We start from the raw sequence: 22,142 nt of genomic DNA on the forward strand, positions 1-22,142 counted from the left end.
ATTTTCTCTCCCCTGTCCAGCTGAGGAGGGGAGTGATAGAGCGGCTTTGGTGGACACCTGGCATCCAGCCAGGTTCAACCCACCACAGATGTAGCTCAGTGTTAATCTACTACTGTAGCTAATATCAAGCATTCAGTAGCTTTCATGCACTCTAGTAAGTTGTTTCAGTCTCTCACTTTTCTGATCCTATTATTCAATATGTAAATATCTACAGCTAATGAACTTACAGTACAAATTATGCAGCCTGAAGGAGCTGTGGTTTCACAAACAGCATAATATCCCATTATTAGCAGGTGCAGTTTGTTATTTAATGTTTAAGCACTGTGTCTGATTGCATCCACAAATCATGGATGGAGACATCAAAGTGACATAAACTATGCCTGCAGAAAGAGAACCAGACTGAAATGCAAGCCCACTGCATGCATTATAAGTGAAAGTGCTTCCAGCTATTTAATTTAAAACATTGGGCTGTTCATTTCATCCAAATTCAGTCAGAGCAAGTTAAAAACAGGCAGGTCTTCCAAAGATTTGTTGTTAGTTCTTTAATGCACCTTGCACGTAGAGTCTTTTCAGCAGGGTTTTACAGAATAGGTAAGAACAGAACAATGTCCTTTTCCAGAGCGCTCTGTACCAAAAAGCATTGTCACCAAACAGTGGAGGATTTTCCAGCTGTCTGCGCTTCTGAGGGAAAGTGTTTTACATTTTACATACTATGTTCACTGTACAGCACAGTGGCAATTTAGAAGAGAAATTTGAGGAGGTGCATGGAAGTCTGGATGGATAGAATCTGGACTCAAATTTCAGCGTGCAGATTGTAAAAGTAACGTTCTTGATTGTCTGAGGGAGCCTAGAAATGAATGTTTCTGAGTTGACAAGTCCCAGCCTTTAACAGAACTGTTGCTGAAAAATTGATCTACATTTGAAAAAAAGTATGGCTTTTTCATGGAGTGTGGAGGCAATACAGAAAAACTGTAGATAACTGAAAAACGACAAAAAGGCACTTGAGATACTTCTTTTCCTTCAAGAATATTGACAAGGACTTTTTTGTCAAAGAGTTTTCTGTCACCAGTCTTCATAATTCAGAATGTCAAAAACCTTTTGTAGGATACCAGCCTCACAGGAAAAAACAGGCAATAGATGAAAAAAAAAAAAAAATGAAGGTTACATATGAGCTCTCCCCTATATGTCCAAAGTCACCTTTTCCTTTAAAATAATTAGTCTTAAACTGCAATTATTTTTGAAATGTTTGCCTTCAAGTGACATCAGGAATAAACATAATGCACAAGGCTACAATCACTTAATGCACAGTGAGAGTTTTCATTGCCCAAAGGTGACATGACCGGTTTGCTAAAACACTCCTTGATAGTACCGGCCTAATAAGGAGAAATATAGAGTTGTCTGTAGGGAAGAGAAAGACAGAGTATATAAGAACACCAGCAGTGTGTTTTATGTCTTCATTTCATGTTAATGATTTTGGTGTTGAACTTGTTTTGAAAAGATGGCATTGTATTTACAGCACTGTGCTTCTGAAACAAATAGTTACCGTTTGAAATGGCTGCAGTGCCTTCTTGGTCTAGGGGACATTTGCATCTTCCCTGCAGCATGAAGTGGGTAGTCCCAGGAGGGAAGCATGAATCTGGAAAGGGCAATTCCCTTTCTTTACCCACTCTTGGCACAATGTCTCCAGGCCCTCTCATCGTATGATTACTTCCTGGAGCTAGTGGAGCATTGGCACTGTGTGCCTTGGATTAACTGTGTTTTAATTGTGGTAAGAGCCTCACAAATAGAGCTAGACAAATTACCTCAGTGCTCAGACTCTATTGGAAAAGACGTTTCAGTTTATGGCTCTCTGGGCTCAAATTAAATGGGCATTATCCACTGCATATTTACATATTTGTTTCTTGCTGTTTGAGTGGTAATGAAGTGATGTTGTAAATGAAATTTAATAAAGCTTGACCTGAGGGAAAAATGCTCCTGAGATAGCCACATTGACTGAAACCTCTGTCAGCCAGTTAGTCATGTCCCCCTGTTCAAAGTCTTATCTAGTTTACAAACTCTTCTGTGCACAAATATAATTTGTATTCTTATATGAAAGCTTTTAAACGAATCTCTAAAAGTGCCTTTTAGGCAAAACAGTGTAAAGGCCCTTTTCTTTCCTCTTGGAGGTCTTCATGGTACTGTACTTACTACTTAGATACAGGTTGTTGCTGTTTCTGTTAATAGACTCAAATAGATCTTTCCATTTATAACAAATAAGATTGATTCCCCTTTCTGAAGTCTTCACTGTCAAGCTCTAACATAAGAACTTTGTGCTTACTTTTTTTAACAACCATTTCTTATATCTTTTTTAAATTCAAAACTTTTAATAAAAAAAAGAAAACCTCCACAGCGAAAATGTAGTAGAAGAGCAAAATGGAGACATGTAAATCTAGAAACCATAAGTCTATACTTTCTCTTGCAATATGCAAAACTCATGTTGTTTTTCATGACTGGTAGATTTGAGACATTTCCTCTTAGTTTCTGATGTGTTTATTTGACCTTCTTTTAGGTTAGCTTATATATGTCATGTTTTGAAAAACTGCCATTGTAGGCTAGTAATAACAGTAGAATATTTGGGGATTTTCAGTCACATACTTCTATACATAAAGAGTAGAATTATCCATTTTTCCTATACCTTTTTGTGTCTGTAATAACATATCTAACATTGAGTTTGCACAATTTCTTCATGTAGAAATGTAAGGGTTTGTATTTAGTTATTAGATAGGTTTTTAAATTAAATTGGTTGGAAAATTATCTCTCATAATAAGCTGTTACAACCCATCCATCTAATTTTAGTGCATTCTTTACACATTTTTAGTTTAATTGGCTTAGTTTCAGAAGCAGAAATTTTTGAAAGAAGTGTATCAGCAAGTTTATTTGCTTAACTGGTACTTGCTAAATTCCAATGAATATATTTTTCTCCACTTTTAACATTCTCTTTTGTTTTTTTGTGTGCGTGAGGAAAATTGCATAAAGTCTTTTAATCAATCTACTAGAAACTCTTTTATTCAGGTCATTCCTTTTAAAATGGCTATTTAAATGAGACACAACATTCTCATGATTCCACTAATTATGCAAATCTGATTTATTAGCAAACATCAATAAAAATAAAGTTCTGTAATCTAATTTTTCATTTCTTTAAAATAGAAGCTATGAATAAGTTATCCATTTTTAGAAGAAAGCTATTCAGATATGTTTACAAGCATCACTTTTGCTGACTTGTTTGTAGCATAGGCATATAAGATAATTTTGGATATAGACCTCTATTTGATGGCTTGAAGAAGATTTAGCACCTCTGGAGTTACTCTTCTTGAGTGTACTGATTGATTAGATCTGAAAGCCCCTTCACCAAGTAACACCAAGCATGCTCCAGTTCAGGATCCTTTACGTTATTTTGACTAGAGTGAAAAGCAAGATTATTTTCTTGTTGTTGTTGCAATCGAGTTTGTTAAAAAGGAATTTGTAAAGTGGAGACAGGATGAATCACATGAAAGATACTTTATTTGCTTATAATACTGAGCACTTGTCAACCAACTCAAAACAAAAAGGGTGTCTCTATAAAGGTTTTTCTTAAGATCATTTTCTTCACCAGGTTAATTTTTTTAGGTTTTTTCTCCTTCCAGCGTATGCGTGTTGATTAGGTAGGTAGAGGTACTGAAATCACCATATCTAAGTTTTTTAGTAAATCAGAAAGTGCTTTTGGCTGCTCCAGAGGACTGGCTCTTTCCTTGCCCTTTTATAGAATCATAGGATAATTTGTGTTGGAAAAGACCTCAGGATGTTTGTATTCCTACCTCCTGCTCAAAACAGGGTCAGCTGTGAGATCAAGAGTATTGCTTACGACTTTCATGTGCCTTTTTCCAGGTCAATACATATATTCATTTTTTATGTTTGGGATTTTTTTTTAATCTTTCCAGTCCATAAAGGAGCCCAGCTGCTTTTTATATTTATCTTAAATGAAAGGCACATGTTATACTCAGTTTTCGTATGGGTTAGCCTAACCTCCACTAATTCCCGTAACTCAGAGTTTTACTGCACTGCTCTTTGTATGCTCTTCTCCACTCAGAATGTGTCTTTCCATACCTAGACTTCTGTGCCTTTCTGTGCCTTATAAATTAACAATCTGGCCTGCGACCTCATTTTCTGAGGAATCTGGAGAAGCTCAGGCTTCCTACCACCACAGAAGTGCTGGCGGCAAGGCACTTCTGAAAGTCATCTTCCTGAAGCAGAACTGTCACCAATGCCAGGTCAGGATGGCCATGGCGCTTTTTTTTTTTTTTTTTTTTTATTTCTGTATCTGTTATTTCAGTGCAGATTACAGCCTGGTCCCTCATCTCCAGAGTTCTTGATTTTGTACTATGAGTGCTATTGTTATTGGAAACTGTGGTTTTCTGAGACAGGATTGGATTTAAACAAAAGTCCTGAAACAACACTTGAGTGGAAGGTGGGGTACATAGAACATCCCAGGTCAACAGTCTTGTGCAAATTTATGGATTTTATCATTAGCTTCAGAAGTTCACAGGAAAGAATTCAAGTAATGAAATAAAGAAAGTACTGCCCAAAATCAAAAGGCCTTTTAAAGTCCAGAGGACACTAGTGGGAGTCTTTGTTACTTACAGATCTGTATTTCCCTATGTGTTCTCTGGGGGTAGAATGAATAAGGTGGGATGGGGGGATGGGGGAAATTGGTGGCAGCCAAGACCTTGTAAAATGTTCTGAATCACTTACTGTCACTGTGATGTGTCCCAGACAGCTAAGCAGCGAACTAGAGCTATCCATGAAGGTGCAGTTGTAGGAAGTAATGTGTCTACGCTACAGCAGAAGTTGGGGTGAGTCGTGAGGAAGGTGACAGGAGTCCAGGGAAAAGAGGCTGGCTGTGCTGCAGAGCTCCAAGAGGGAAAAGAACCATTTTATTGACTGTAGCTGTTTATAATATAGATATCTGGCTGGGGAGGAACAAGCGCTTCTGGGCAGTAATTCTTCTCAGCCTGAGGAAAATAGAACAAATTAATTGTACCCTGAAGGTGCCTGTTCCTCTCCACTTCAGACATCTAAACATAGTTGCCCTGAATCACACCTGTGATGTCTGCTCCTTGGGAATAAGCTTTCAGACAGCTTCTCAGGGTCAGTGGGCTCAGAGCCATGATAGTGCCAGTGTTTTCATACAAATATAGCAGTCTGTCAGTGTCCAGCAGGGGAAACTGGGTCAGATACATGGCACACACCACACCTATATACTACTGAAGACAAGCAGTTTTGTTTGTTCTATGCTCAAGTGACATCTATGGACTTACATGAGTAGATCTGTGGATTGCAGGATCAACCCTAATACTGAAGGAGTGTAAAGCAAACAACTAACAGAATTGTGTGAAAATTTTAAAGTTCAATTCTAAAACCCCCAAGCTATGGAATAGATTAATGCTTCTACAGATTTTCCATTACTTGACATCTTCTGTTCTTTGCTGTTTTGACTCTGATTTGATGAGTTCTTGCCATGACAAAATTTACATTTCCATCGTGGCCTGGTTTTTGTCTATGTTGTGAAAGGAAACAGAATTCATGTATCTTACTAATGCATTACAGCCAAAAGGCACAATCTAAAAATGATATGGGGAAGGTGAGCGCATTAGAGTTTGGGGAAAGAGAGGGAGAAGGATGATGGTCAGAAAGCACTGAGGAAGCTAGTATCAGGATGTGGAGACATATCCACATTAAATCACAGCAGATAAGATGCTTTCTCACTGTATAACTCTGTATAACTCCCCCTATAAAAATCCGAGTGTAACATCTCTTTAGAAATACAACAGAAGTCCTTAACATCTTGAAACAAATCTTTTGTATTTATGGAGTACGATTAACAGAAGGCAGGGAAGGAGAAAGACAAGGAATGAATAGTCATTTATATAGATTAGACTCAGGAAACTGTTTTAGCTGAGGAAAGAGGGAAACGTTTTTAAAATGTGAAGACATTTCATTTAAACAGATTAAAAATTAAATGCCTGGTATTAAAATGCCATACTAGTTGATAAGAAAGGCTTAGCTTTACAAAAGAGAAAACAAAAAGGAAGAGAAAATGTTTAGAAGTGATTATATAATCCAGTAATACACCAATGCGTGCTCTTTTGTATGGACAATATTTAAGCTTAAATCAAATAGAATTTTTTCATGTATTTACCTACAAATTTTTAGAAATCTTGTTCAATTTACTCCATTTTCATACAATTTATTCAGTTTGGTGTTGAAACAAAATGTGTTTCTGTCTTAAATGTCCTCACAGCTTATCACTGAAATGTTCATCTAGGACTGACTATGGCTAGCTAGCAAAGGGGTTTATTTCCTGATTCTGTTTTTAATTTATTTCATAGACTACATTTATTTCATAGTCAAGGATATTTTCTGCCAGATACTGTGTAACAAAAAATAAAACCTTATTTCCTAAACTCATTACTAGATTTCTGATGCAGAAATGAGCTGACAGCAGCCTTTGGAGTCAGATTCACCGGACAGGCATTTTACTTCCTGTGACTACAGGAAAGTAAAATTAGATCAGCAGCCTGGAACACATTGCCAGGCCCACAATTTGGTTCAGATCTCATCAGGGTATACATGGAAATGAGTGGATTACTTGCACTTACATTTCTTTTCCTGCATTCAGAGATTATCACAGTCATATCCTAAAGATCTGCAGCGGGAACATGAATGAATATGTTTCAGGTTTTCTTGAATACCTAGAATTTTTTGTTTTTTAAAAAGTGCATAATGCACCTCTCTAAATGCCTGACAGACATTCTCCCTAACTCTAACAGTAAAGCCCTGGAGCACTGTCATTACAATATGTGGGTATTATCAATATCCAAAAGGGTTGATCTGTTTCATTGTATTACTCTTGACTACCTGCTTCTTGTAAATTGAATTAAGTGTATGTCTTCAACAAAGGTAATACATGTTTCTAATGTCCTTAACTGCTTAATTTTGATCTTGAAGCCTATAGAACCTGAAGATCTCAGCAATTTATTTTAAGTGAAATAATAGTATATTCCAAAGTAAGTGCTGCATAGCAATACTGTTTAAAATAACCTAAAATTATCTGTGAAGGAAATTGGATGGGTTTGGAGAAACTTATACTTTAAGTACCATTTTTGCCTGATTCACCTTGAATTTTTATCCGATAGCTCTTTATTGATTGATTGATTTTAGCATTGTGAAAGCAAAATGAGGAGGGGCTGTGTGTGTGTGGATGATGGGTTTAGTTTTTCTAAAGGCAGGAACCTTCTCTTCATTGCTGCTTTCTTGCCAGAGATTATTACAGTAACGTCCACATGGGAGCATGATATAGGGCTTCTCCTTTTATCCCAGACTAGACACTGTCAGCCCCCATATGATCCTTACCAGCCCCACATCCTAATTCCTGGGAAATCCTAGGCTGGTGTTAGTTGGGATCTGTAGACCCACATTAGTTATATCTGTTGCCTTTGGGATGGTGCTATGCCTTGGTCTTTTCTTACTCACCTGAGGTTAGTATAAACACCAAAAAAGTTTAATGTGCAAACAAATCTTATTTTAGCAAAAGGTTAGGTACCAGAACTAAAGAATAAAATACAGCAAACACCACTTTGAGCTCATACTTAAAACTTAAAGCTCTCCTTGCTTGAGCCACTGTCTCAGCCATGCTGGGGGAACTAAGGAGGTCTTGTCTGTCTTGCTTCTCCTGCTCCAGGTCTCCCAGGACTGACTTGATCTGTGGAGCATTTTGAGATTGCTTCTTAACCCTGCCTTTTTGGCAAGGTTGAAGCTCCCATCCTTTTTCAGAAGCCTCTGTGTCTCTCTTCTAGATCTTCTGCCCTAGTAGGAATGCCAGGGATTTATGCAAAATATGCCAATAAGGTCTCAGTCCCCAGCCCTGCTCTTCATTGTTCTAATCCCTCTTTGGAAGTTTCTTTGAGTTTCCATTGCCAATGTAATCCCTAGTTATTAATTCAGTCCTAAGAACACTGTTGGACTTTATGGCTTCTTGTAGCAGCCAGATGCAATGTGTACTTGCACTGAGCATAGAACCACTCTTCCAGATTTCTGGCTTTTAAAAGGAAGTTACTCCAGTATTTGGTCTCTGAATTGCCCTGTTTTCTTTTTCTGGTACTTGGTTCATTCTACACTTATTTTTCTTATAGTACTGTCTCTCAGGATGAAATACTCTTTTTTTTCCTGGATCTTGTATTATCACATCTTCTAGGGCAGAGTGAAGGTGAGCTGTGCTAAATAAGGGACATTTGATTGCATAATGCTTTACAACTGCTTGATTGTCTTGCAAATCATAATAGAGGAGACTGGGGGTGGGGGATCCGTCTCAAGAGGCTTGGAGTCCCCTCCATAGCTCCAAGGGCCTTGAGAACTGCCAATTGGCCAACTTTTTCCTAAATGCCAGGAGCCTTTCTTGCCAACAGACTCTAATGTTTCAATATTGTTCAGCTTATTTTTTTTTTTTAAGGTAGCTGATCTAAATTTCTTTTGCTACAATTTAATCCTGTTATTTCTTGCCAGATCCAGAAGTAACATGGAGAGCAGTTCATTTTCTTCCTATTCATAACAATTGTTACTTATTTTTAAAGTATTACTGTGTTATCTGCTTAGCATTTTCTTCTGTATTTTGAATCACCCCAGCTCTTTCAATTTTTCACTCCAGGTCATTTCCCCAAACTCTTGATTATTCTTATTGTCCTGTTCTGATCTTTCTTTCCATAGATGGATCCAAATCGATCCATATATTTCTTACTCAGGCTGGACTTTATCCCCTGCTGAATAGCTATAAAAAATAAAGGACAAGGGAATTTAAGCCCTATACGCTCTTAATTCGATATTATTTTTCCTCTTCATGCACCTTATCCTACTCTGGCTTCTGTTGCTAACTTCTCTTCTTGATCCTAACAGTGACATTTTGTGTGTTCACCTTTTCTGCATTTTTTTACCTTTCTATCTCTTCATTATCTCTGCTTTCTGTGCCACCATGGTGTGTTTGTCAGACCTAGAGCGTCATATGAGAGAAGCCATTTTCCTAAACACAGAGAATTATTTTCTTTCCTTTTTCTTTGCTCTTCGTTATACATTAAAAAATTTCATATGCTGAGATAAGTTCATCACTTTAGGCACTTGGTGACATTTCCAACATTAGACTTCTATTTTCTTATCAGTGTTGCTGTCACTGCACTTTCCACCAGCCATGTACAGTAGTGGTGATTGCTCAGTTGTTATTCAGAGCTCTCTCCTTGTTGGTATTTTGATATTTTCCTGTTAACCTTTCATGTTTTAAAGGGGAGATGGCATCAGTGTTAGATGGGCCCTTCACTTAAATGCTGCTAGAAACAAAAATATTTTGAAAACTTTCAATTTGCTCCCATTTTGTACTTAAATACTATCTGGGCAAATCAAGAATTCCCACATTCTTCTTCCCTTGGTAGTCTGTGGAATTTTTTATATGTTTATTTTATACAAGGTTCTTCCAGTTCAAAGGCTAAGATGACTTTACTTAACTTTCTCAAACGGAGGTTTGAAAAAATATAGAAATCTGTAATTTGTTGTACTCCAAAGGCTGTAATTGGCAGAGGTTTGACATTGGAAATGCCTCCATTGTATATTATACACAGTCAGAGAGTGATGGGTAGGACTAGTTGCCTTCTGTGATTGTCTGAGGGAACCCAGTAAGAGAAAAGTGATGTTGACTGAAGTGGAGGAGACAAGCAAACAATATAGAGAGAAGGCATTCTGGAAGCTGAAACAAACATACCAGTTTGTCAGTTGTGTGTGTGTGTAAGACAGAGAAAGGTAGAGGGGGAACTGCTTTAAAATATTATGCTGCAGAAATCATTATTTATTTAACTTTTCTTTCCTCATTGAAGAGCAGTATGGCAATTGTGGACAGTAGGGCAATAAGTTTATTATAGGAAATAAATTTATCAGTTGTCTCACTGGGATAATGATAATTCACAGCTTTCAGTAGCTAGTAGCAAGAACATAGATAAGGACGTGCCATACAATTTTAATACCATTTCTTTCCTAACCAACTCACCAGTCTGGTTTTGATACCTGAAAGAGGTTATGCATGAAGGATGTATGTGTGTTTGTACAGCAGAAGTAATTATAGGGACTCTGTAAAGTTGCATCAAATGATGAAAAGCACGTTTCTACACTCTATTTATTATACACGCTAGGCACTATATTTTACATATTTGACAGGAACTACAGCCTGCAGTGTATGAAAAAAATTATAATTCCCTAAGTGGTGGTTTGTTGAGAAAGTGTTCTGCTATTTTGATATTTTTTTTCCCATTGTCTAGTGATGTAACACTAAGGATTTTCCCCCATTTTTAAAATATCTTTTCTAATATTCATTGGACCCAAACTGTTTTGGTTATAAGCAAATTCCTTTCAACAAAATCACTGAATTATTAGCTATAGAGCCCTTGATGTATAAGCCATATTGATTTCTTTTTCAAAAAAGATCTAATGGAATTATAGTTTTCCTGTCAGGAAATCTTTCTAAAAGAAGAAAAAGTCTGTAATAGTGCATCTACAAAGTCTTAGAAAAACGAGGATTATTAATTGAAATGAGATTTTATCTTATTTTTCTTTTTTTATCTTATTTTTCTGTTGCATTTTTACACTTCTCCACATAAAAGAATGAAACAGATTGCTGTAAGTATACTAGTTCCAGAGGTATGATAGGTGAGAATTTCAATTCTACTCCAAAGTTTTACACTGAATGAAAGTATCTGAATAGTTTTACAGGGCTAAAATACACTTTGGTAACTTATGTTTCACCTTTGAACTGTGAATTCTCTGCTGCAGCTCTTAGAGACATAGCCCTCTATGGAAAATGGGCAAAATAAAAAATTCCAGGAACATTTACACATAGTGTTATTTCTGTCAATAGATAACAAAGATGTTTGCACTTTCTTAACAATCTGCCTTTTGCTAGCTGGGAACTTCTTAAAAACAAGTAATATTTCTTCATCTCTTTGGAGATGGGGAATTTATAAAAGGGGGATTCTTTGTCAGTGTATGTGTTACTTGTGGCCTTAGTTTCACAGCATCATAGGGATCTCAGATTTCAATATTATTCAGCAAACAAATTTAGGGTTAGTATCACCACTTTGCAACATACGCAATCAGATCAAAACTAATGCTACCTCATGTGATAGTGAAGTTGACCTTCAAGCAAAAGAAGACTTGCTTGTTTTCTGTAACTCCTCTCATTAAATCTTCACATAAGAGCTCTGAAATAGCAGAGCAAATCATCTTTGTCCTCTATCACATTTATCTGAAGCATTGAAATACTGAGCTCCATCTGGTGCTGCTTTGCTCTTCTGTGTCACACAGGAGGTGTTTTCATCCAGCACCTTGTGTCAATAGACATACTGGTAATGGCAATAATTGGTCAATAGTGGAGCTTGTGTTTAGGTGTCTGCCTTATCAGTACATTATGCCATGTATGGACATTGCCTTATCACAACAAATCAGAACAGTCCGAAGTAAAATCATAATTTGGCCTTGTTTCGTTTAAAGCACATCCATCAAATTATAGGATTTATACAGAGATGCACGAAGGATCCAGTATTCTCCCTTCTTAGTTTAGAGATATTATTATGTATTTCAATTTCATCTTGTCTCTAGTTAAATTATAATTATGCTACCTTTGCTTAAGAAACTTTTTTTTCCTGTTTCCGATGTGTATTTTTGTAACATCAGATGATCTAGTTATATACAGAAATCAAATTACTTTGAGCTTAGCTAAGCAGAGACAGATGAAAACTCACGTAGACATCAATTATTAGGAATTTCCTCTCTGCACTAGATGGTAACGTTTCTTTTCATGATCAGCCTGAAATTGTGACTTGGTGAAGCCATCACATTAAGATGGATTTGTCTTTTTCTCTTGTTGTGTTGTGTATTGAAATTTTTGTGAGCATTCTGAGCATGGTTTGGGGTTTAGAAAAAGGTAAATCTACCTAATTATATTAATCTGAATTGTGAGCTGAACAGTAGTAATGAAGCCTATTCTCACCGTATTATTTTGCTTTGGAAAGCACTTCCGTTTGGTGAGAAAGTCCTATCTGGAGAGATGGTGGCTCTACCACATGCTTTGGCAGATTTCCAAGGCAATTTCTCTTGTAAAATTGTTGTTTACATCCTTCCAATACATCGGATCGCTTGAGTACCTTTAGTAAGACTACAGAGTGCATTACTCAAAAACTCACTGCCGCCATCTTACTAAACAAATATAACAATTATTTGTATAATGGAGAAGAGGAAAGGGAAAATGGCTCGCTCGTGCCTCTGCCTTAAAATGAGCCAGGGAGAAGAGTTTTGCAGCACTGAATTGAACAGTGTGAGATGAATTATCAGAAGATGACTGCTCAGACTCTTTCCAATTCTAATAATCCTAGCAGTAAAATAAGCAAAGCACAGAGAACTGAGATGCGAGTCAAGGGAACAGGCATTTGAGTCACCCAGACTACCAGAGTTTATGGGGAACTGTAACTGGTAGACTTGTGAGTGATTCACATTCTTCACATGCATCTTTCCCCTCCATTTAACTGGGTCTTGCATTGTCTCTGGTGCCTTTTCTTTCCTGCAAAATGGGGACCTACATTAAGTCTGAGAAGGTGCTGTCAGAGTGGTCTCCAGTGACTTTCCCTTTTCTGCAGAGCAGAGGGATATATGTCTGCCCAACCAGGTGTTGCCAAGTAACTTAGCAGGTATTGAAGTTACATCAGCATGGGATAGCACCCGACGTAATCAGCCATGCTAACGTGCACGTGCATTAACCCCGCTGCTCCCTCCACAGCCAGGGCTGACATCTCTCCCTGTAATTCTTCATGTTGTGGATATGTAGCTAACTTGAAGAACTTGGTTTCGTTGTGCCATGTGAACTGAACTAAAGTCTCTTTCTCCTGATAGTGTCATTTTGAGTAGACTCTTCCTCAGCTGTGGTCTTGTTGAGTTCACTGGTGTTTCTCTTTAGAAAGAATTTTGCATTACACTGTCAAATCCAGAGGTATACAGACTGTAAGAGAGAGCTGCAGGACAGTTCACTGCATCCTGAAAAGTGCTGACTTTGAAATCTAGGTTGATAGTCACCAAGTAGTTCTTGTCTTCCTTGATTTATGAGCTGAGAAACAAGTCTCTCAAGAAGGAGTTGAACAACCAAATAGCTTCACCTTGCTGGAGAATAGTCAGGTGCTCAGAACCTGGGCTGTTGCAAATGCTTCTGCCACATGGGAGGTCAGTAGAGACCTTTCTGTCCAGAGACACTGTGGTGCCCAAAGAAGTTGTGAGGTCTCCATCCATGGAGAGATTCCCCACAAACCATTTTAGTTCTCTCTGCTTTGAGCAGGGGTTTGGACTAGATGACCTCCAGATGTCCCTTCCAACCTCTGTTATTCTATGATGCTATGATAAGCAGCTTGTACAGTTCATCTAGGTTATTTGTATGCAAAAGCTATAATAAGCCTGCCTGCATGTTTTGTGTGTTTGATTGATTATTAAGTTTGTGAAATTAACTGTTGGACAGAAAATAAATTGCTTTTTTCTTTGCCAAAGTAATGTTTCTCCAATAAGCCTCTAAAAGCAAACATGAATATTTAATAGACAAATCATTAAATATAAGCATTTTCTACTTCAGAAAATTATTAATGAGACATAAATCTGTACTGAAAAAATATTTGGTTTATATTTTACACTTAGAATAAATTGCAAAGGAAGGTGCTTGATAAAATGTGGTTCAGTTGTATGATGTATTTTTAATGGTTTGTGATGCCAAAAGTAAAATGCTGCACGTAAGAGACTTTTTTGGTCCATAGTACAGTCAACAAGGTTTGATGATCTCAGCTATCACTGTGTAAAATATTAACATTTTTAATTTGAAATTGCAGCATATAACTGATGCCTCATGAAAAGAGACTTAATGTCAAATAATGTGTTCTGCTCAGAAGTGTTATCTGCATTTTTAAATCTCCAAATAATTAATTTCACAGTTTTCTAGTAATTTTCCAGTCCAGAGGAATTAAAAGATACGTTTTATCTCTTTGTCAGATGAAATCCATATGATTAGCTGTTTTCTCACAAAATTTTAACCAGATGGGTCAAACCTGTATTCATTCAGTATTTACTAAAGGGATTATCAAGAAGTGTTTTACTCTTGTCTCACAGTCATATCAACCTCCTCCATTAAGATGGCCATGCTGCAGGTATTTCTAATCCTTTTCTCTAGAAAGTGGAGTCCAAGTCAGAAGATATTGTTTCTATGGTAGATTTACTACATCTAAGTTACCTTACTGTGAGATCCACTCTGTCGATTCAGATGACGTTAGTTAAAATTAAAGGCATCCTTGACATCCTTTCTTATGTTGTTTCTTATCTCGAAGGATTTTCTATCTCTGTATTGCAGATTGTAAGTTCATTGTTGCACAGTAAACCTGAGCAACAAGGTAGTATTTGCATTTTACTTCTACTCAAGTAACCTACCCTGTTCTTGAAGTTACCTGCCCACTCACGCATTTATGTTTACATGAAGGGACATTTGCAAAGTTCCCCCTTGTTACTAACTCTGTTCTGTTTTGGCACTGAGATCCTGTCAACTGCTGCCAGAAATTAAGCACTGTAACAATGACACCTGCTCTGACTTGCATTAGATGACACATTGCCTGAATGCTGGCAACAGGCAGCCACCTGCCTGCATTACTAACTCCACTGGAGCTGAACCTCTGGAGGCATTTTGCAGAATGAAAACAGAGCTTTACCCCATCATCAAATTTTATCATGAGATTCCATATAACAGTAATTTTTAATTGTAATCATGTCAAAGGTCTTTTCCAACCTAAATGATTCTATGACTGTCTTCTTATATGAAGTCATTCTCTATTTTATATGTCAGTGTCCTCTTACGTCAAAATTGTTTTAACAGCTTCCTATTTATTAGTTAGGCTTGCTTATTTTTCTCTTGTTTTCATCCTTACTGCTTTTGCCCTACAGTTTCTTGTAAGTCAACAGCTTCTTAAAATCCTAATTGAAATGTCAGCAGCATATTCCCCTTTTTCACAAAACCTGTACTTTGATTGAAAGTATCTATGTGAAAGATATTGGGGCTATTATTTATTAGATTACTCTGATCCATGCATGTGGAGGTTAACGCTTGTGAGTATGTAACATTTTCCCTGAAACTGGACATATATTGACAGTATCTAACTAACTATCCAGTGGTAATATATGTACTCTTGGAAAGTATTGGCAGCATATTACTGCAGCTTTTCCAGTTGTATGGAATTACCCTTGTGAATTTACATTTACTTTGTTCTTTCAGAGGAAGAATGGTTTAATCAACTAAAATTTACTGAGTTTTGTTTTTCCACTTAATTCACACCACATGGCAAATCAATCTGTGCTGTTAACATAACAGAGTAATTCTCAAACACAGTGGAACCTGTAGCAGTTACTGTTTACTACTCTGCATTCAGACATCATATGGAGCTTGATTATAGAGAGAATAGTTACTAGAGGACTTATGTTGATTTTCTCTCATTTTCTGACTTTTCCTGCATTACAGTGTTAACAGAAATAAACTGTTTGCCAAAAATTAAAGAACTTTTCCCCTTTTGGCTTCTTAAATTGCCTTGCAGGGTCTTGTTAAAGTAGGCAACGTTTAATTCTGGTTGTTGGATCTGTTTCAAAACCTTATTTATCTCCTTTTACTTCTATGAGGAAGGTTTTAAATGTGAGGAGCTCCCCAGTCTCGAGTATTCTCTTAAATGATGATAGGGAAAACACCTTAATAGTAAATCCTGATTTCTTTTCCATATTGATATGCATACATAAATAAGAGCATTGGTTTTTTGTAGTTGTCTGCCTAGTAGCCTCAAGGCAAATAAGCAATTACACCATAAAGTTGGAGACACTGTAATTTTATCCTTCTTCAAGGTTATATGCTATGAATCTTTTTTCTCAACTTTCTTAACTTTTAGACTCAAGAAACGATTGTATTAAGGGTGGGTCTGACAGTCTTTTGTCTTAAAATGACTTCACAATATTATTGATAATGAACTAAAAAAAGTCTTTGTTAGAGAAGAATGCTCTAAACATTGTTTGACAAAAGATACTAATCTGCAGCCTCTATCCGGGAAGACAGCCTGCAAATACAGCAAAATGTGAGCTTTTTTAAGAGACAATCAATGTCAGCATAACTTTGCTTCCATTCGGACTAATGACAACTTCAGAATGAACACAGTCAGGTCAATAATGAATATATATATTTGAATCCTGCCATCAGAAGGAGTTAGAATGCCTGCAGGAGGACATATGAGTTTTGTAGCCAGGACTTAAACAGCAGTTAACAGCACTCCGTGCCCGCTTTCAGAAGAGGAATAAGAACCTGCCCTTTACCAGTTTTCCTTGGCCTAGCTGATGACTGTAACTCACCTTCTGGAGTACATAGATGGCCTCCACTTCAGTCCCTTCCACTCCTTATATAGTGATACTAGAAAAGAATGTGGAGCTTTGTTTTTAAACACATTTGTAGTTGGCTTTTCTTTGGGAAATACAATGTCTGTATAAACTTAATGGTAAAAGAAAAAGGTAGTCTTACCTGAAGGGCAAGTGTATAGTGTGTGGGCCTATGGTATTGTGCCTGTATTCTAGGATTGGCCGCAACGATACGGTACTAAAGTGATTTGTTAATGAAGGCAGAAAGTTTGGGAATTAGTGTCTCAGATACAGAGATATGGGCTATAGAAACTTTTCATTATCAAATACTGATCCAATATTTTCAGAAATTATGGAATATTATTTTGAGCTGTAGAAGAGGGTTAGGGAGTGGAAAGAAGAAGGAGGGAAAAGTTACAGCTTGTGAAAAATGGTAAACCAATGTCATTGATCACTGAAACTCATTGTACTCACTGTATATCGACTTTCTGTAACCCAGACTCTGGTGATCTAGAGTTCAGTTAAACTAAATACAACTTGCCAGTGCTTCTCAATCAAAAAAATAGTTTTAAAAAAGTTCTTGTAAGAAGTTTTTTTATAAAGAACGCCATCTTTGCTCTGACATTTTGAATTTTCATGAATTTTCATGTCTAGAAACTTCTAGTTTTCAATCAATACTTCTATGGAGAAGAGTACACTTCTTCTATAGAAAATATTATTTTCTCCAGCCAGTTCAGTAAGTGGGTTGTCTAGAGGCTGTGAAATCTCTGCCTGTGGAGATATTCAGGACTCAATGTGTCAAGCCGCTGAGCAACTTAATCTAAGTTGGCCCTGCTTTAGCTAGAGTGTTAACCCAGATGACCCCTAAAGTTCCCTTCCAACCTAGATTAGTCTGTAATCCTCTGATTCTAATAAGTCTCTTGTCACACTGGGTTTTGCTCTGAAGACCAGCAAGAATGTTATTATTGACCAGAAGAAAATCTATTTTGCTATGGATGTTCCTTCTCAAGAAATCAGTTTGAAACAACCAATTTATTTGAATGTTGGTGACCTGGTAATTCTCGTATGGTGATAACTCTATAGGCACTGGTTCCACAGGTCAATTCCAAACACTTACTCCATTTTTTCTTTGCAAAGTCTATTATCTCATTGTCTGTCCCCCTCATTATTATTCTTCTTCCTTCATCATCTGGTTATCACTTTCTAGCAGATTGCTTATGTCAATAGTTGTCTTATTTAAATTTCCAAAGGGAGTAATGTTACATTGATACTTGTTTGCATGTTCCCGTAATGTGAAATTGAGTTTACTTCTCCAAACCATTTAACGAACCAAGGCTTGAAAGTCAGTTACAACAGAAGAATGCTCTTCTCCTCTCAATGAGACATTTAAAGCTAAAGGATACTGTGTCTAAATACTAATCTAACAAAGAGAGTTTAGGAGATTTCATTCACTGAAGTATGTTTGTAACTAAGATGGTGCTCTTGATGCTTTTTTTTTTTTCCCCAGGTATTTTGATTAGCTATTTTCTCCTTAGATTAAGTGAATGTGACATTTCATTCAATTACTCATCCATTTGGCCTTGTTCTCTTTGCAATCTTGATTTTCTTAGGCTTTCTTAGTGCTTTCCTTTACAAACACTCCATGAGCAAACCCAAGAGAAATGGATTTCTATTTAATAATTTAGCATTATTATCTCTTTCTTCTTAAAAATCACTGAACCTCCCAAAAGTTTTCAGACTAGATCTTCTCTTGAGAAAGCTGATAAAATAACGTTACAAGATATCAAGTAAAAAATACTTTAAACATCTGTATTGTGATAACTATATGGAAGTTTTTTTGTGTTTCTATGTGAAAAGAAGATAAGAAATCAAATTTAGATGAAGATAATGTTCACTTCTGAAATGGCATCTCTACAAGCCCATGTTATTGTGTCTGCCATATCTACTATGGCTTAAACTACAATGTGCTGGAAAATGTCTATAAGCTTCCTGTTTAACAACCATCACTAAATTTACAGGCTCTTTTTAATAAATTTTCTCCATTTCTCAAATTTTATTGGTGTGTCAGGGCCATATTTCCATATTTCCTTCTGTATATTTGGCTTATTAGAGAATTCTTTTGAGTTTTGATGTTGCTTTTTTTAAATCTGAGCTATTTATTAGTTTGAATTATGAATTATGAATCAAATTGCCAGTTCACTGCTCAGTTAACCTCATCTTTAAGACTAGTTTGAGGAAACTTTTGGATTAGCAGAACTTAGTCTTTGGGTTTTGGTATCTACTTGCTAAAGTCTCATGGGAAAATAAAAGCTAATTTGTGAAATGTACCTATAAAGAAAAACATAATTAGAGGCTTGATTTAGAATCCATAAAAGCCAATGGAAAGAGTACAACTGATTTAATTGTCTCTGAAGCAAGTCTCTTGGGGACATTTTGTTGCTGTTACATCGTTTCATGTTGAAATATTCATCATTTCAGCATCTGTCAGGACAGTGGATGGAAGAATCAAATAGGCATCAGAAGTATAAATGCCAGCCTCCCTCCCATATAGCCACTGTAGCTTCCAGATAAACAATATCAGATTTAAGAACTCCTGGAAAGTTGTATTAATCAAGAATTAGTATGAGAAACATTTAATATAGTACAGTGTCTAAAAGCCTAGGAAATCATCCCTAAAGCCAACAATTTTCTTGCCTGGTTTTCTCAGCCTTCACACTTTCCTTTTCTCATACCTTGTACACCTTTACCCGTTTCCTGGGTATTCCTTGAACTCAGCCTGTAACAGCCTGTTAATGCCATCCATTCAGTTGTCTAAAGCTGTATTGTATGCAATTTTATGAGAATTTAATTGATTTTCATTAGAATTTGAACAATTCATCTTTGACTATTAACATGTGGCTGGTTGTGTTCCCACATCAGCTCCAACCAACCCTGCTGTAGCTTTCTTTTAAAGCACTGTTTCTCCTCCTGAGTGCAAACAGAGCTAAATTTCTCCCCTTCTCCTCTTTACTTCATATTCTCTGTTCTTTGTCAAACAGCCTTCTGCTAGGTAACAGCCATTCTGGTGTGCATACCCTACATAAAGCTCTCTTCACACTACATACAACCCCTGGAAAAGAAGATGGTAGCACTGTGAAGAGATCTTGCTCTCATAGTCATGGCTTTTGATCTTCAAGGGCAACAAATCTGTACAATACTATGCTTGGGGCAGCATCAGATTTCCTTTTTCCTGCTGACTTTAGTTCTAACATTCAGAATTCATGTGGCCAGGTGGGGAGCTGGAGGAAGGAAACCTGGAGACCATGGCTCTGTAGCTGGGACTTCATTGTTTTGACCATGTGGAGCAACAACAAGATCACACTGTCATACAAACTTTCCTTGATTGCTAGATAATGCCTCCACACAGCTGCACTTCTGTGTAAGTGCAGAAAATCAGGTCAGTTGGCAGAATCAGATCCTGACTTGCCACTTTGCTTTTAGCTGAAGTTCAGGACCAAGCTTTCAGACCCAGATTTACCCCCCAATCTTATTTCCACCCTACACTTGGGTAACCTGCAACTGCATGTCAGCCTCCCCTCCATGCCCTCTTTTCTGCATGAAGAAAGCCACACGCAGGCCAAAATGGAGTCACAGCATGGCTTTCAGAAAAACCAGAAGGAAAACGAGTTGACAAAATGCTGGTAGAACTACATGTGTTTGAGGAAGAATTGGGAAGCGGGAGGGGTGAAACAAGACCAGAAAAATAGATATTGACCACTGGCCATAGTTTCTTTCTTTTTACTTGAAAAAGTAAACCCTGGTGGCTGTTTTGTTTTTCTTTTGCAGTCATCTCTAACAAACAGTGATATCATCTTTGTGAAGCTGCATGCCCCTTGGGAGGTCCTGGGCAAATACGCTGAACTAATGAATGTAAGAATGCCTTTCAGGTAGGTGTAACTGTATTTTATCTCAACCTCCAATGTCACGCTATATTATAAAGCTAATGTAATAATAATACCAAAATGCACATGGAAAAGCTCTTCTATAAAATATCACACGTCTTCAGAAAATATAAATGGAGTATCTTAGGTATCATATTCATTGCTGTTTCTTTTCAATGTCTGCAGTCTCAGTACAGTACTGGTTTGAAATTGAGGTGGGCTGTAGCAGTGCAGCTGTTTTCATGGGGTATTCTATCCTTAGGCCCTTTAACCCCTTCAGTGCTGGAGCCCCCTGCATACTTGTGCGCTGCTGTTTTTTAAATGGACATTTCATTGAAATCAATGGGAAGTCAAGAAGATCCAGGTACGTAAGGCAGCACAGAAGGTGCATGTCTGTTGGACGTATCTGGTATGTTCAGCACCTATAAATTGCTTGCGTAGTGTGTAATTATGGAAATACAGATTATAAATAAGTATACCACCTAACAGGAGAAAAATCAGAATATAAGTACTTTATTCTGTGGATAAAATAAAAAACTTATATTAAATGCTACTGATAACCAAATTCATTCCACATTGTTATTCAGATTATTTTTATAATTTATTTAATATTATTTGCATGCTGGACTATGAAATTTTCTATGTAAAATACTGATTTTATTCTGCTGGTTATTGGAACTGTTCAAATAGCATAAAGACTTCCACCGGAACTGACAAAAACCCATGAACTGAGACGTTTTGATTCTTCTTTCAGTTAGCAGGGTTTATAGATGTGTAACTCCATTGATTTTAATGGAATTACTCCTGAGCAAGAAAAGGATCATACCCAGAGTATGCAACTAGAGAGCTGGTGTCCTTTGCAGGATTTCTTCTGTTTTCTTCTTATTTAAGGATGAAAAGTGCCTCTGGTATGATACAAGCTGTAGCAGTACAGAACTTGCTAGGAAAAATGGATACGAATTAAGGACAAAATTGCAGGCTTATTCTGTATGTATTTTGGTTTTCATTTTCACAGCAAATCTTCAGTATTCTTTCTTGTGCTTTTAGTGCTAAAGAGAAAAATAGATAAACTATCACAAGCCATTTCAAGATACTGATATTATTTTAAAAAAGTGTTCTAGCCATAGGAAAAAATGGGCTGAGCCGAAAGTGCACCTCCTCTGTCCTCTGCAGCACTTGAGATTAACCTGCCCCATAGGAGTAGAAGGTCTTGTGATTAAGAAATACACCAGGAACTCAGATTTTGGTCACTGTGAGCAGCTGGTTCTTTCCTGATCTGAAGTCCCATTTTTGAAATCTAACTCTCAGCAGATAACAAAGTAGATGCCTTACAGATTATATAGAATGCACTGAAAATACTAAAGGTTTCTTTACCTGTTTCAGGACCATGGCTTCATTCTTTTCACATCCACAGATAGAGAATTGTTACAGTATGGCTAAGAGGAAATCATGGTGATTTATTAATGTCTGCTGGGCAGGCTCTTAGATTTTATTTTAAGAGCAACAGTACTGTTTATCATTTAAAACCAAGGACCAGCATTTTACAACATGTCCACTAGTCTAGACTGCCTGTTTCCAGGTGCCCTTCTTTAACCCCTTGTTTTAAAGGCTGCTGATTACTTACAGTTCCTGATATTTTAGGCTGGAATTGTCCAAGGTCCGTGCATCAGCGAATAAAATCCTTGATGTTTCGAAACAGGGATGCCAAAACAGTGG

General features: G+C 37.0%; 1 protein-coding gene across 6 annotated transcripts in view; it reads left to right on the plus strand.

Moving 5' to 3' along the window:
* The window catches only part of ANO4 (anoctamin 4), a 198,143-nt gene that overhangs the window by 99,874 nt on the left and 76,127 nt on the right, over positions 1–22,142 (plus strand). For 4 of the 6 annotated variants that reach the window (XM_055712554.1, XM_027812375.2, XM_055712553.1 and 1 more), the window contains exon 5: positions 20,332–20,432. In XM_055712554.1, coding sequence (XP_055568529.1) covers positions 20,332–20,432 — 101 coding nt within the window. Of the gene's footprint in view, positions 1–20,331; positions 20,433–20,688; positions 20,791–22,142 lie in introns of those variants that run through there. The other 2 variants (XM_055712557.1, XM_055712556.1) reach the window with 2 other exon arrangements.

Source organism: Falco cherrug, chromosome 5, assembly GCF_023634085.1.
Source record: "Falco cherrug isolate bFalChe1 chromosome 5, bFalChe1.pri, whole genome shotgun sequence".
Taxonomy (NCBI): Eukaryota; Metazoa; Chordata; class Aves; order Falconiformes; family Falconidae; genus Falco; species Falco cherrug.